We start from the raw sequence: 14,213 nt of genomic DNA, 5'->3' as shown, positions 1-14,213 counted from the left end.
CATCAAGATATTCGACTAAACATATTTCTAAAGTGCTGACTACTATTCTTTCTACAGTAAAAGATGGCCTTCAAAAATATTGTGATGAGATATATTCAACCAGTGGTGTCAATCAGATGTGGATTCTCAAAAATTCTAAAGATCGGCTAAATCTTAGATCACAATCTCTGCAATTTTGCAGCAACATTAAGACCTTTGATTTTTCTACGCTTTACACTACTATTCCCCATGCTCAATTGAAAGATCGACTTCACTATCCCATTAAACAAAGCTTTTTCTATAAAAATGGGAATCGTAGATATAAATTTCTTGTTTTGGGTTATAATAATTTTATTTTGTGAAGAACCACACTGATTCTATCAGAAAATACACTGAAGATGATATTATCAAAATGCTGGACTTTTTAATCGACAATATATTTGTTGAGTTTGGAGGATTAATATTTCAACAGACAGTCAGTATTCCAATGGGTACTGATTGTGCACCCCTTCTGGGCGACTTGTTTTTGTACTCGTATGAAACAGAATTCATTCAGAACCTTCTAAAAGACAAAAAGAAAAAGCACCTTTCAACATTATTTAATTTAACTTTCAGATATATTGATGATGTTACGTTATGCTCGTGCATGTTTACACTATACGGACTTCATATACAGGAGTGTGCACCTCACGCAGAAACTGCTCCAACAGAGTTATGAGGAGGAAAGATTAAAATGACACTCCGTAAATTTTATGGAAACCATCACGAATTGGTTGATCTATACGATGTGTCTGTATCTAAACTAACTAATGACATTAGACACGTCTTAGATTGTGGTTTAACATCTATATATGTCGTATGTCTTCTAAGTACCGAACGTGACCTATTCCCGAATATGACTGTTTGCCGAGTGTGAATTTGCATTGATACACGACGTGTCTCGGTATTTATATATCCAACATTTATGTATTCATTTATGATGTTTCTGTTGTAGTTTCTTTGGATATTGTGTTATGTCTTATCGTTTGTGGTTTGAATTCTGTATTTTCGGTACATTTCACATATGTCTTATTTGTCAGTAAAGTCGAGTTAATTTTCATTTTCCATGGATAAAATATTGTGTAAGTCCAATTAATTTTTACGTCGTCACATCATTTATTTAAAACAGCCTTTCAATACCGTCATAGTCATGATAATTGTTAAGACTAGTATTGTGAAAATAATTGTATGAATTCCAAGATTATATATTCATTACAAAATTACGTCACTGTTTGTGATGTCCTGTGCTGTCTTTAATGGAAGATAATCGTTGTTATTCTGCGGTTTACATGTTGTAACGACTATTATGATATTTATTTGTGCGTTTGTCTGTGCTGAGTGTTCTTGCGTTTGTTTTTGTGCTGTATTTCTGTCACGTAGTGTTGTCATTTTAGCAATATTTTTTAACATTGCCATATAGGCGGGAGATTTGGCTAGCCATAAAACCAGATTCAACCCACCATTTTTTCTTAAAATGTCCTGTACCAAATCAGGAATATGGCAGTTGTTATCAAATAGTTCGTTTCTATGTATGTTGGTGTTTGTTTTTGTTGCACTTCAGTGTTTCTGTTGTTCCGTTGTTTTCCTCTTACAGTTGATGTGTTTCCCTCGGTTTTAGTTTTTAACCCGGATTTGTTTTCTTCTCTCAATCGATTTATGACTTTTGAACAGCGGTATACTACTGTTACCTTTATTTAGGTTGACCAACTTGAAAACTAGGAGGATAGCTTTTTTTTTTAAATCTATGACCACAAAAACTTGTCGAAAGTGAAATGAGATACAGACACATCATATCGGTCAACAAATTTGTTGTTTTGGCCGTGAAACTTATGTAGTGTCGACCTCAGTTCGGCATTCTTCCTCACAACTCTGTTGGTTCAGTTTTATACATTAAGGCAACAGTATTTTATCGATGTTCAAACCTCATTAATCTTCATCGAAAAGAATCAAGTAAAAACTGAGGGAATAGTATGAACCCCAAAAGGAGCGAAACCGGGTGCGCCGACATCTCTGTTATATATAGAGCAGTGAGGAGCACATCCCTGATAATAAAGTCAGTATAGTGTTAGCATGCTAACTAATTTGAAATTGAAATATGTAAACACCATACGATGGGACAGGGGTATGTTACTGCTGCAATATGGGAAATTTACAATTGGGAAGTTGAAATCATCACGCTTGTCATAGATTCTGGTTCTTAGAAGTCCATCTCTGTCAATATCGAGGAACAGATCAAGATATTAAGCAGATCTTCTAGTCTCGGTAGTATCCTTAATCACAAGTTCACTGAGATCTGTTTTTTTCTCTCTCTCAGAAGGTTTCATTTGAATTCTGCTCCATATGAGTACAACAATAAGTCGGCAAGTAGGGTTGCACAGTTATATTGATCATTGGAATATCGACTGTTTGGTGACGTATCAATCCACGGTACCAAACTCAACAAAAATGTTGTCTATCAAAAAGTCCAACATTTTGATGATTTCATCTTCGGTGTTATACTTAAGAACACGTAAAACCTACAGTGTCAATAAAGATTGACAAAAGGGAACCCGACTATATTTTAAAACCCAAAAACTTCAAAACAAAGGTAAGGGTAACTGGAACAGAAAAATAAAATAACCATCATGAGAAGCGAGAAATGATATTTCTCAAATTTTCATAAAATTAAACAACAATGATCAACCAAATCTTATCGCGACAATTAACATTATATCAACATGATAAACCAATGTGTACACCGATTTTCGATGAAGCTTTCCTTGACCTTGAACGTTATAGGTAATCAAATTTGATTTACAAAACAATGTCATTTCAAACATCAATCACTGAAATAAACAAATACAAATATCTGAACCAACGAAAATACTTTTGTTAACAAAAATACTTGAAAAGCAGCGGATGAGGACTAAATCTAATTAACGTTATATATTTGCCATAGATGTAATTATTGATGAAATAACTTACATTATAAACTACATTAAGAGGAACTGGGTGTAACCCCAAATTGGATCTTTAACACATGTTCTGAACAACATGGGACAAATCCATACCAGGAAATAATCGGAATATTGAAGTCACACGTGTATCTTTAAAACATTTAAAACAGAAATAAAAGACAACTAATACCATTGACCGCAGATTTATACCAGATGTATATACCAAGGAAAATTCAAAACGGAAAGTCCCTTAATTATCAAATGGCAAAACAAAAGGTCAAACACATCAAACGAATGTAAACAACTGTCATATTCCTGACCTGGTACAGACATTTCCTTATGTAGAAAATGGTGGATTAAACCTGGTTTTTATAGCTAGCTAAAACTCTCATTTGTATGACAATCAAACTATAGCTGCATGTTTTAATCCTTTTTTACCGATAGTTGAAATGAATGATGAATCAAATATTTCTTAATAATCAACTATAATTAAATAGCTTTTATTTTTTTTACAACTCATATCATTCTTTATCTAAATTCAATGTTACATTCTGTCAAATATGAAGTAATTCAAGATATCAAGTGTGCACCATTGACCAGTTCAAACAGAGAGGCGGAAGGTAATTTATTGCCCATTAGTTTCCTAACGATTCAAGGTCTTTTTGAAATACTTGATGCCCGGGTCCTGTTGTGTTTGAATTTTCTTATATAGCAGATAATCATCGGCGAATAATCTAACTTGGAATAAATTCTTTAAAGTAGGTCGTTGATTTACTAGCACATGACGCCATGGATGAGCAGTAGTCGAACCTTGCGGTACCTAGGAAACTTTTTCCTTACAGAATTTGAGTTATTGTCGTCTCCAAGTACCCGACAAGATTGCATCGTGAGGAACATGCTAAGCCTGTTTAAATTTCGAGTTAAGATAGCAGTATATTATGCAGAACCCAGTGTCAAATGCCTTGGAAAAGACCAGTATCACAACATACTGCAGGCCTTCGGGTCGAAATTTTGCAGCAATATAAAAATACAGAGATGCAATATGACTGCCAACGAGACAACTATTCACAAGAGTCTAAATCACGCGCGTGTACTTAACTATAGGTTACGAACGACCTTCTACAACGAGAAAAATCCATACCGCTTAACCAGCTAAAAAATCCCAACATAGCAAAATGTAAAACAATTCAAACGTAAGTCGTCCATAAATGATTGGGTTTCCTATATATTCTCCCATTTCCTGTCATGTGATGTTGTCGTTTTGGTGTTGTGTTTGACGTTGCCATTAAAGCGGGAGGTTTGGCATGCCACAAAACCATGTTCAACCCACCATTTTTTTCTTAAAATGTCCTGTACCAAGTCAGGAAAATGGCCATTGTTATATTATAGTTCGTTTCTGTGTGTGTTACATTTTAATGTTGTGTTTTTGTTGTTCCGTTGTTCTCCTCTTATATTTGATGCGTTTCCCTCAGTTTTAGTTTGTAACCCGGATTTGTTTTTATCTCTATCGATTTATGAGTTTCGAACAGCGGTATACTACTGTTGCCTTTATTCATAAGATAACCATGATCGAAACTCATGCTGGAGTGGCATGTGGATTTTGTTCCTCTGTAGGTGTTGTGAACATATACATGTAATGTAATTTAAAGAACTGGTTAAAAGCACATGAGACTTGTAATTCTTTCTTAATGACTTGTGATTGAAGATAAAAGTGACGAAATTTACTTTTTAATAAAATAGTATCATATATATATTTATAAATAAGAAGATATTGTACGAAAGCCAATGAGACATCTCTTCATCCAAGTCACAATGTATAAAAAGTAAACAATTATAGGTCAAAGTACGGCCTTCAACACGGAGCCTTGGCTCACACCGAACAGCAAGCATTTGTTTATTTGCTGTCAAAGTATGAATCTACTGTGAATTCTACTTATTTTCCTATTGTTTAAAAAATTCATTACCTGCTGAGATACAATATATGGTTTGCATTTTTGTCGAGCCTGCGACATTTATGTCGAGAAAACGAGACTTAGTTATCTTAGATTCCGTCGGTGTTGTCAACATTTAGGTTCAGTCTGTGGTTAAAGTTTTTCAAAACATCAACAACTGTGTCAAACTTCATGGAATTTTTAGGAGATGTACAGAATCTTTTTATGATCAAATTAAAGACAGTATTCAGAGGAAAATTTTGAAAATATTTTTGTTTACTTTACTGATAAATGGACATAGTTTTTTACACTTAATATTAAGACAGTCTACGGTTAAATTTTTTCAGACATCAATAACTTTTTCGAACTTTCATGAAATTTTACGGAAGTTGGACACAAGCTTTTTAATGATAAAAAGCCAGTATACATAGCATAAAGAAAATTTTTTTTTTTTTTTTCTTTTTTTTTTATTTATAAAAAGACTTTTTTTTGTAGTTAATATGTTGATACAGCCTGAGGTTAAAGTGTGTTATACATCAATTACTTTGTCAAACCTTCATCGAATTTATCAAAATTTGGCTGACTGGGCTTTTTTGTGATTATGAGGTAATGTCTGAAGCAAAATGTTAAAAGTTTTTTTTTCCATGTTTCAGTATTGGTACTGATTTATTTCTGAGACTACTATAACACATAGTTATAGTAATCTCATTTTTTTTAAATATTTTTGCAATTAACAAGCAATTAACAAGTGGTATGGAATTATTCTTTTTTACACGATAAATTTGTAAACCTTCATAGATTGTTATGAAACTTGGAAATAAGATAATCTTCAAGATCAAGCAAAGGCATCTTAAGAAAACGTTAGATTTTTTGAAAAATCCTGATTACTGTCATTGGCACTTGTGCACGTTTTATCAGGACATAACTGTAATTTGTTTCAAACGCTCAAATGATTTATCAAAAGCATTTTACTGATTCCGATTTTATCATGTGATCAAAATGTCTTCGACTCTACAGCAAAAAATAAATGAGTTAGAACGAAGATTGAAGCTTGAAAACAAATCAAGGGACCATGATAGAACAAAACCTATGGTTATGGGAAATGATTTTCCAATTTCGAGACCACCAAAGGCAGAGTCGGGACACCCAAGTCCTGCTAGAAGAACTAGACCTGGGCGTACGTTTTCAGTTTGTTAAACATAAACAATGGAATTTATTGCCCTATTAGCACAATTTTGACACCTTCATCATTCCAGACAGTATATTGCATTAATTTGTAATAAATTCTATAGCATTTATTCAATACATTAATCCTAAAGCAAGACCATAACGAAATAACAAACATTAAAAGCAGCATTTTCAGATTAACACAGCTTTCATTCAAGTATTTGTTGTCAATTTGACTGTTTATACAAATATTATTATAAAAATGTGATAATTTCATACATTGTAAACATAAATTAATGATTGACATGGGTGGATTGATTGGCGTGTCATTGACAGGATGCCAAGTTAACCGATTCGGTATATCAATGGTTGGATCTCCTGTAGTTGGTGATCGCTAAACTGGTTTAAAAATTTTGTACCAGTATTGTAACTGTAAAAAAAAACCAAGAATACTGGTACATTACTAATATACCAGTATTGTAGTTATATTGTAGACTATACTTTAAGGTGTATGCTATGTCCAAGTTGTTTTAAGTGTATTTTTCAGCAACATTTTTCATATGTTTGTGATGTTTTGGATAGAAATATTTTTTTTTTTGTAATCCTGATAAGGAATTTTAAGTACAGAAAGTAGTAAGAATCAGGATGAATTATATTTTATTCATATTTTATAGATGATATACTAATGATCTAATAAAAATGATTGACACATAAATGACTTTGAATAAAGAATCATTGTACACATGATAAAGTTAGAGCACTATAAAATTCAGTTGTTCATTAGGGAGCACTAAATACTAATAATGTATTGTCTGTCTAAATTGTACTAATTACACCGGATACTGTTCAGAAATATTGGCCATGATGTTGGTGAATATGTCATCTTTACTTGAGGCCCTACGACCTCTCCACATTAAAACAGATTAAATCAGAGTACAATAAATAACCTAATATTCATAATCTACATAAAGTAAGATATTGATATGGCTGGTATTTCACTTCTATTCCCAGAATTTCCTAAGCAAATGTTTGTTGAAATACTGGGACAGTATGGTTCCCTTAACACAAAAACAACATTTAAACATGTAATTTTATCATTTGTTATATATCATGCTTTCATTTTATAGTTAGTGATAAATAAGTACATTATTATATCAGTATTTATTATCCTTATGTTTATTATTAGTATTTAGTGCTTAACTATCTATATGTCCAATCATTCAAATGCCTTATAAAATTGTCATGTCATACATGTATATTAATTTCATTAATTCCAGCGGAGGACCACCTCCGGATGTAGGATTTTCTTGCTGCATTGAAGACCCATTGGTGGCCTCAAAGCACTTTTGAGTTATTGTTCGAAAACTGGAAAATCCCCCTTTTTTAATGAATAAAACCCCATTACTCGGAAACGTAAAATCTAAAATTTATAAAAATAGAAAGAGAGCTCAAAGTTTCATGCAAATTGGTTAAAGCTTTTTTGAGGTATTGTCAGACATGTTGATGACGGACAGACAGATGAATGGACAACAGTATACCATAATACGTCCTGTAAACGGGCGTATAAAAATCATAATTAACCGCTGCTTAGCATCGGTTCACAGTGTTTTCAAGGGGTACTTATCTGCTCCCACATGTATACCCTGTGTGTCATAACATTGTTAGGTTCAACGAGGCCCAACATAATAAATACCATGCCTGATTTTTCACTGCCATTTTTGGTTTAAGATAATTAAGCGGCAAGAACATATTCTTATTACGACCAATGAAATGCATAAAATTTTCATTAATTTAAAAGTTTATTTTCATATTTCTGACACAGAACTAATCTGATAACCAATTGTTGGGTTGCTGCCACTAAATTGGTAATTTTAAGGAAATTTTGAAGTTTTTGGTTATTATCTTGAATATTATTAATGATAAAGATAAACTGTGAACAGCAAAAATGTTCAGCAAGGTAAGATCTACAAATAAGTTCAATGATCAAAATTGTCAATTGACCCCTTAAGGAGTTATTGCCCTTTAAGGACAATTTTACACAATTTGTTTATCATGTTTTTTAACTTTTAAAAAATCTTCTTCTCTGAAACTACTGAACCAATTCCAACCAAACTTAAGCTGAATGATTCTAAGGGTATCTAGAAAAAAGTTTGTGTTTTATTTTCTGTTTCGTAAAAAAAACATGGCCGTCATGGCTAAAAATAGAACGTAGAGATAAAATGCAATTTTTGGCTTATATCTCAGAAACCAAAGCATTTAGATCTAATCTGAAGGAGGTTAACATGTTTATTAGGCCAAGCTCTGTCAGCCCTGAAATTTTCAGATGAATCTTACAACCCATTGTTGGATTGCTGCCACTTCATTGGTAATTTTAAGGAAATTTTGCAGATTTTGGTTATTATCTTGAATATTATTAATGAAAAAGATAAACTGTAAACAGCAAAAATGTTCAGCAAAGTAAGATCTACAATTAAGTTCGTATGACCAAAATTGTCAATTGTCCCCTTAAGGAGTTATTGCCCTTTAAAATCAATTTTTCACAATTTATTCATTTAGTTTGCTTACTTTAAAAAATCTTCTCCTTTGAAACTGCTGAAGCAATTTCAGCCAAATTTGGGATGAATGAGTTTCAGAGTATCTAGTATAAATTTTGTATTTTATTTTCTTGTACGTCAAGAAAAATAGCCACTATGGCTAAAATGAAACATAGGGGTAAAATGCATTTCTTTGATTTTGAAGAAAATATGACAAATACAAAGAACATTTCAATGGAAGTTTTAAGCCATTCATTAATATATATTAAAAAGCAAAAATAATCATTGATGAAAGATTTAAGCAAAAAATTACAGGTGAGCGATTCAGGCTCTTGAGAGCCTCTTGTTTCTGCTGTCATCAATAGAAACAAAAATTAAATATTTTCATAAAATAAAATGTTTTACCTACCTACCCTACCTAATTTTTTTGGAGGTGAAAAAGGAAACATACAATCAATTTATTTTGGCCGAAGGGATTCTGAGGGCGACCAAAACAGAAAAACACTCCAGGCACAGAATCCAAAAACAAATTTGTCACTAAACGTAGAGCAAAAACAATCAATCAATCCAACCATATATATATACAGAACCTAATTCATAATTTGTGTGCATTAGTTATTGTGATTTTTTTTTAAGTCATAACCAGTCAGTATTCTATCCATACTAATAATATTATGCAATTGGCAGATAAAAAATTTACCTGACTACAAAGGTGAACAATCTGCAGACAACAAATATGGGCCCAATAGTCAGCACTTCTGTGGTCATAATGTTGACATGAATTATTGTATAAATTAATTGTTCACAAAACTTTAAATTTTTTGTAATACCAAGGATTTCTACCCCAACATATTGGCAAAACCTTTCAGAATTTTGGTCCTCAATACTCTTAAACTTCTTAATTTATTTGACCTTTTTGACTTTTTATATGTCGTATATTGGTATGACTTTGTCATCGTTGTCGTCGTTCGAAGACACATTGGTTTTCGCACAATAACTTTAGTTTAAGTGAATGCATCTCTATGAAATTTAACCATAAGGTTCAATACCACAAAAGGAAGTTTTGGATTGATTTTGGGGGTTATGGTACCAACAGTTAAGGAAAAGGGGCCAAAAATAAGCATTTTTGTAACTTCCAGACAATAACTTGTGTTTAAGTGTATGGATCTCTCTGAAATTATACCACAAGTTTCCATACCACAAAGGGATGGTTAGGATTGGCTTTGGGGGGTTATGGCTCAAACAGTTAAGGAATTAGGGGAAAAAAAGGGGAAAAACAAGGGTTTCCTGATTAGTGGACAATTTAAAAGCAGTGTAAGGGAGGTAATCTAAAAACAAAATTGTACAATGTTGGATTACCTCCCTTACACTGCTTTTAAATTATCTATTTAAGATTTTATGATGTATTTAAATTGGTAATTATGGTTGCAAATCCATTGGAAATTTGAATTGAGATTATAACCATATCTTGAGGGAAGAATTTTTTTTTTGGAAAAATAGGGGGAGGGGGGAGGGGGGTAAAAAAGAATTTGTGGGGTGCAATTTTTTTTCATTTCAGATTTCAGAAATTAAAAAGAAAATTTCTTCAAATATTTTTTTTTTTTAATTTTGTTGGGGGGGGGGGTCAATTCGCAACAGCATAGTGTATTGCACAAGAGCAAAAAATTGAATATAAATTCAAATCATATAATCAATTCTAAGTTCTTTGACTACAGTTATTCTGTGTCAGAAACCTATTATGTGTCAAATATTTAATTACAATCCAAATTCAGACCTGTATCAAGTGCGAATATTGTGTCCATTATTGCCCCAACTGTTCAGGGTTGGACCTCTGCGGTTGTATCCAGCTGCGCTCAGCGAAGCATTTTATTTTAATTGTCACTAATGAGTCTTTTGTAGACAAAATGTGCATCTGACGTACAAAATGTTTACCCTGGGATCTGTGATGTCAGTTTATTTCCTTCATTTCAGAATAAAAAATTGCAATTACATTGTAACATATTATGAAGAGAAGTGGAAGTATTGTTTAAAAAAAAAGCAAGAGTAGACTGTGGTCCTAAATGCAATGATAACAATATTCAGGAGCAAAACACAGAAAAATATGTGTCAGACATAAACTAAATAATTTGTTAATTAACTCACATGCGTTGGAAATGAAAGCTGTTTATCATTTGCTTCTGTCTAGTTTTTCTGTCCCTGCCGTAGCAGAGGGGGCATTAAGTTTTACCCTTGTCCGTCCGCACATCCCGAAATTTGATTCCGTTCTCTAAATTAAGTTTGCCTCAACCAGATGTTATGAAACTTGTACACAATGCTTATTACCACAAAACACAGATCAAGCTTGAATTTTAGTGGTGTCGCTTTTACCGTTCTAGAGTTATGCCCCATTATACATGGAACAATTACTGAATTTTTTATTTCCGTTCTCTAATGTAAGTTTGCTTCAACCAAATGTTATGAAACTTATACACAATGCTTATTTCCACAAAACTCAGATCAAGTACAAATTTGGGTAGCGTCACTTTTACTGTTCTTGAGTTATGCCCCTTTATAACGTTATATGCAAGCAGGGGCATCATCTGTACATTCCCAATTTAATTGTGTTTTGTTTTGTCATTTTCTATTTTAGTTGGTGAAATAGGGACTGCATTTTCTAGACCAAGTTCTGCACCCCCTCCAGGAAGACGAAGACCAGCAGCAAATTTAGATTTAGGAGGAAGTAGAGCACCTAGGCAGTATGATGGGTAAAATTTCATGTTAAATTTCAGTAGATGAACAGTAAATATGTTTTAGTAATCCAATATTACAAGTTAAACTTTGTGCTGTGAAACAGTTGAAATAATCTATCCAGTACCAGTAGTACTTGAGAAAAAGTGTGACAATTTTTTTTTAGTTCTTTCAACATAAATATTGAAAATTCAAAGCATTCAAACATCCACAAACAGGAAGTAAGTGTCTGACAGATCCATAAAGTTGTTACACTTTACAATTCATCACTCAATCTTCTGACCAAAAATGAAGTCATTGACATTCTATTCAGCAGTACCTGAGACAGTGCTATGGAGTTAACATTCTTTTGGTGCAATGAAGTAAACATCTTTTAGTGCAATGAATCAACATTCTTTTTGTGCAATGAAGTGAACATTCCTTAGATCCTATCCATGTCAACCAATTTGTTTCTTATATTTACTCGGATATTCAGCTTACAAAAAAATGTTTATACATGTGTATTACCATACTTGTCAAGATAACTATTTGATCAAAAATTACACAAGGTGCAAAAAGTGCAGTGTATTGAATCTTTTTGTTCTACCTACAGTTATGGACTAAGGGAGGTAGCCCATTTTAAAAATTGCCTGAATATGTTTCTTTTGTTGTGAACAATTTTAAGTTGTAAAAATAAAAGCTCACTTACAGAGAAAAATCTCTCCCTGTTTTTACCCTCTTTGGATTTAGATATACAATAGAGAATTTGTTGTGATATGCAGAATTATTGCATGTGACAGAAAAATACATGTAGCAGAACTTTACTAATCAGATTTCTAGACCTTGACATCTGCAAAAAAAAATTTCTAGCTATATAATAGTATATGAAAAGAACTGAGAGGAAGACAAATGAGAGGAATGGCATAATTTGTTTTAGATCAGGGCTACACATATGAAGATTTGTTTTTAGATTTTGGCTTCACACATGCATAGACTTCATAGTGCACACTGCAAATATGTTTTATTTACACTTTATATGTATATATGACAATAAATAGAGAAATTATTCTTTTGATCTTATTTGTTCCAAGGTTGCTGTAAAAAAATAATTATTTTTTTCTAAACAATACAACAGACTTCAATGTTTATGCATTCTTATTTATAGAGCTGAAATTGAACAGAAGTACCAAGAAATTATGAAAATGACACAAATTCTAACTTTTTTTGGGCAGGTAAGTCAATATAAGATAAATATAGTTGAGCATGTGTTGATCTGTGTTGACATAATGATTTTAAGATGAGCCATTCATTAGTTGATAGTGTCTTCTTTTTGAGTGATTGATAATTCCAAAGAGTAAAATAAAAATAAGAATTTTGAATAGGTAAAGATTTATCGTTTATTCACACAAAGTATCCATAAGATATATTTACTTGTGTAGTGTATTGTTGATGAATATAGTATACTTCAATAAATATGTCATAGCATTTATATAAAAAGCTTAATTTAATGTATTAGATAAAAAAGGAAAATTTTACAGAAAAAACATTATATTTTTCAAAGTTAAGAATAAAAAACATTTTCTTGGTTCATAGATTTTATCTGTTGTTAGTATTAGTGGATCTAGATTTGCATTATAGATAAATTCTACATGTTCTGCAGATGTTGCATTTTTTAAATCAAAATATTTTGATTCTCATTTTTGTCGAGCCTGTGACTTTTGTCCACAAATATTCACTCTGTGGTTATAGTTTTTGAAATTTAATAACTTTCTTAAACTATCCTGGATTTCTACCAAACTTGGACAGAGGCTTGTTGATGATCATAAGATAGTATCCAGAAGTATATTTTGTAAAAACAAAACCCTGTTTATCCGTATTTTACTTATAAATGGACTTAGTTTTTCTGCCAGTTAACATTACATTCACTCTGTGGTTAAAGTTTTTAAAATTTTAATTACTTTCTTAAACTATCCTGGATTTGTACCAAACTTAGACAGAAGCTTGTTTATGATCAAAAGCTAGTATCTAGAAGGAAATTTTGTAAAAATTTATTTCCTGTTTTTCCGTATATTACTTATAAATGGACTTAGTTTTTCTTCCAGTTAACATTACATGCATACAGTCTGCAGTTAAAGTTTTTAAAACATTTATTAGATTTATAAACCATCCTAGATGTTTACCAAACTTGAATAGAAGCTTCTTACAATCAAAATATAGTATCTAGAGGAAAATTTTTAATAATTTTTTCCCCATTTTTGTTGAGTCTGTGACTAACAGCAAAAGTAGGCGAGACACTGGGTTCCACGGAACCCTTACAAATTTTTTTTGAATGATGGTTAATAAAATATATTTAGAAAACAATCTTGACCGTTAAAATTGTTGAAAAAGTCCACATAATTTGGTGTTCAATGTGTTTCTTTAATAAAATTTTAAATGATATATGCCTTAGTTTGACACTTTTTTTACAGTTTGTTATTTTCTTGCTATTGATTGACAAAAGGGCAGAAAATTAAAGATTTTTGCCATTGTTTATTAGTGGAAAGAGGAGTTGAATATATCTGCATGACACAAATAGGATTTGTTTTTTCATGTATATTGATTTTGTAGGAATATGCTGAAAAACAGGAAAATAAGGACATGCTTTCGTGTAACCAACAGGTTCACAAGCTTTCAGGAAATTTAATGTGAGCCGAATTAATGTTGCCAGAGTTTGATGTATTTATATTACCAAAGTTTTATTCATTTTTTGTTAGAAATATCAAGCTGACATTGCTGAGCTGGAAGCACGTGGAGATCTGGGTCATGGTACATGTGGCCAAGTTGTTAAAATGGAACACAAATCTACTGGTCATTTAATGGCTGTTAAGGTATGTAGAATTATGACATATTGATACCTCGTGTAGTGAACCACTTCAGTGGGA

At 32.0% G+C, this 14,213-nt stretch overlaps 1 protein-coding gene across 1 annotated transcript in view; it reads left to right on the top strand.

The window, feature by feature from the left end:
* The first annotated feature begins 5,867 nt into the window (after positions 1-5,867).
* Positions 5,868-14,213, top strand: part of LOC127730232 (dual specificity mitogen-activated protein kinase kinase 7-like) — a 28,904-nt gene continuing 20,558 nt past the window's right edge. The window contains exons 1-4 of the mRNA XM_052238524.1: positions 5,868-6,062; positions 11,216-11,330; positions 12,458-12,524; positions 14,046-14,159. Of these exons, the coding sequence (XP_052094484.1) occupies positions 5,885-6,062; positions 11,216-11,330; positions 12,458-12,524; positions 14,046-14,159 (474 nt within the window). The 5' untranslated portion in view covers positions 5,868-5,884. The remainder of the gene's footprint in view (positions 6,063-11,215; positions 11,331-12,457; positions 12,525-14,045; positions 14,160-14,213) is intronic.

This window comes from Mytilus californianus, unplaced genomic scaffold (assembly GCF_021869535.1).
Source record: "Mytilus californianus isolate M0D057914Y unplaced genomic scaffold, xbMytCali1.0.p SCAF_2, whole genome shotgun sequence".
NCBI classification, from domain to species: Eukaryota; Metazoa; Mollusca; class Bivalvia; order Mytilida; family Mytilidae; genus Mytilus; species Mytilus californianus.
Note: the sequence above shows the minus strand (reverse complement) of the source record. Positions and strands in the feature narration are given on the sequence as shown.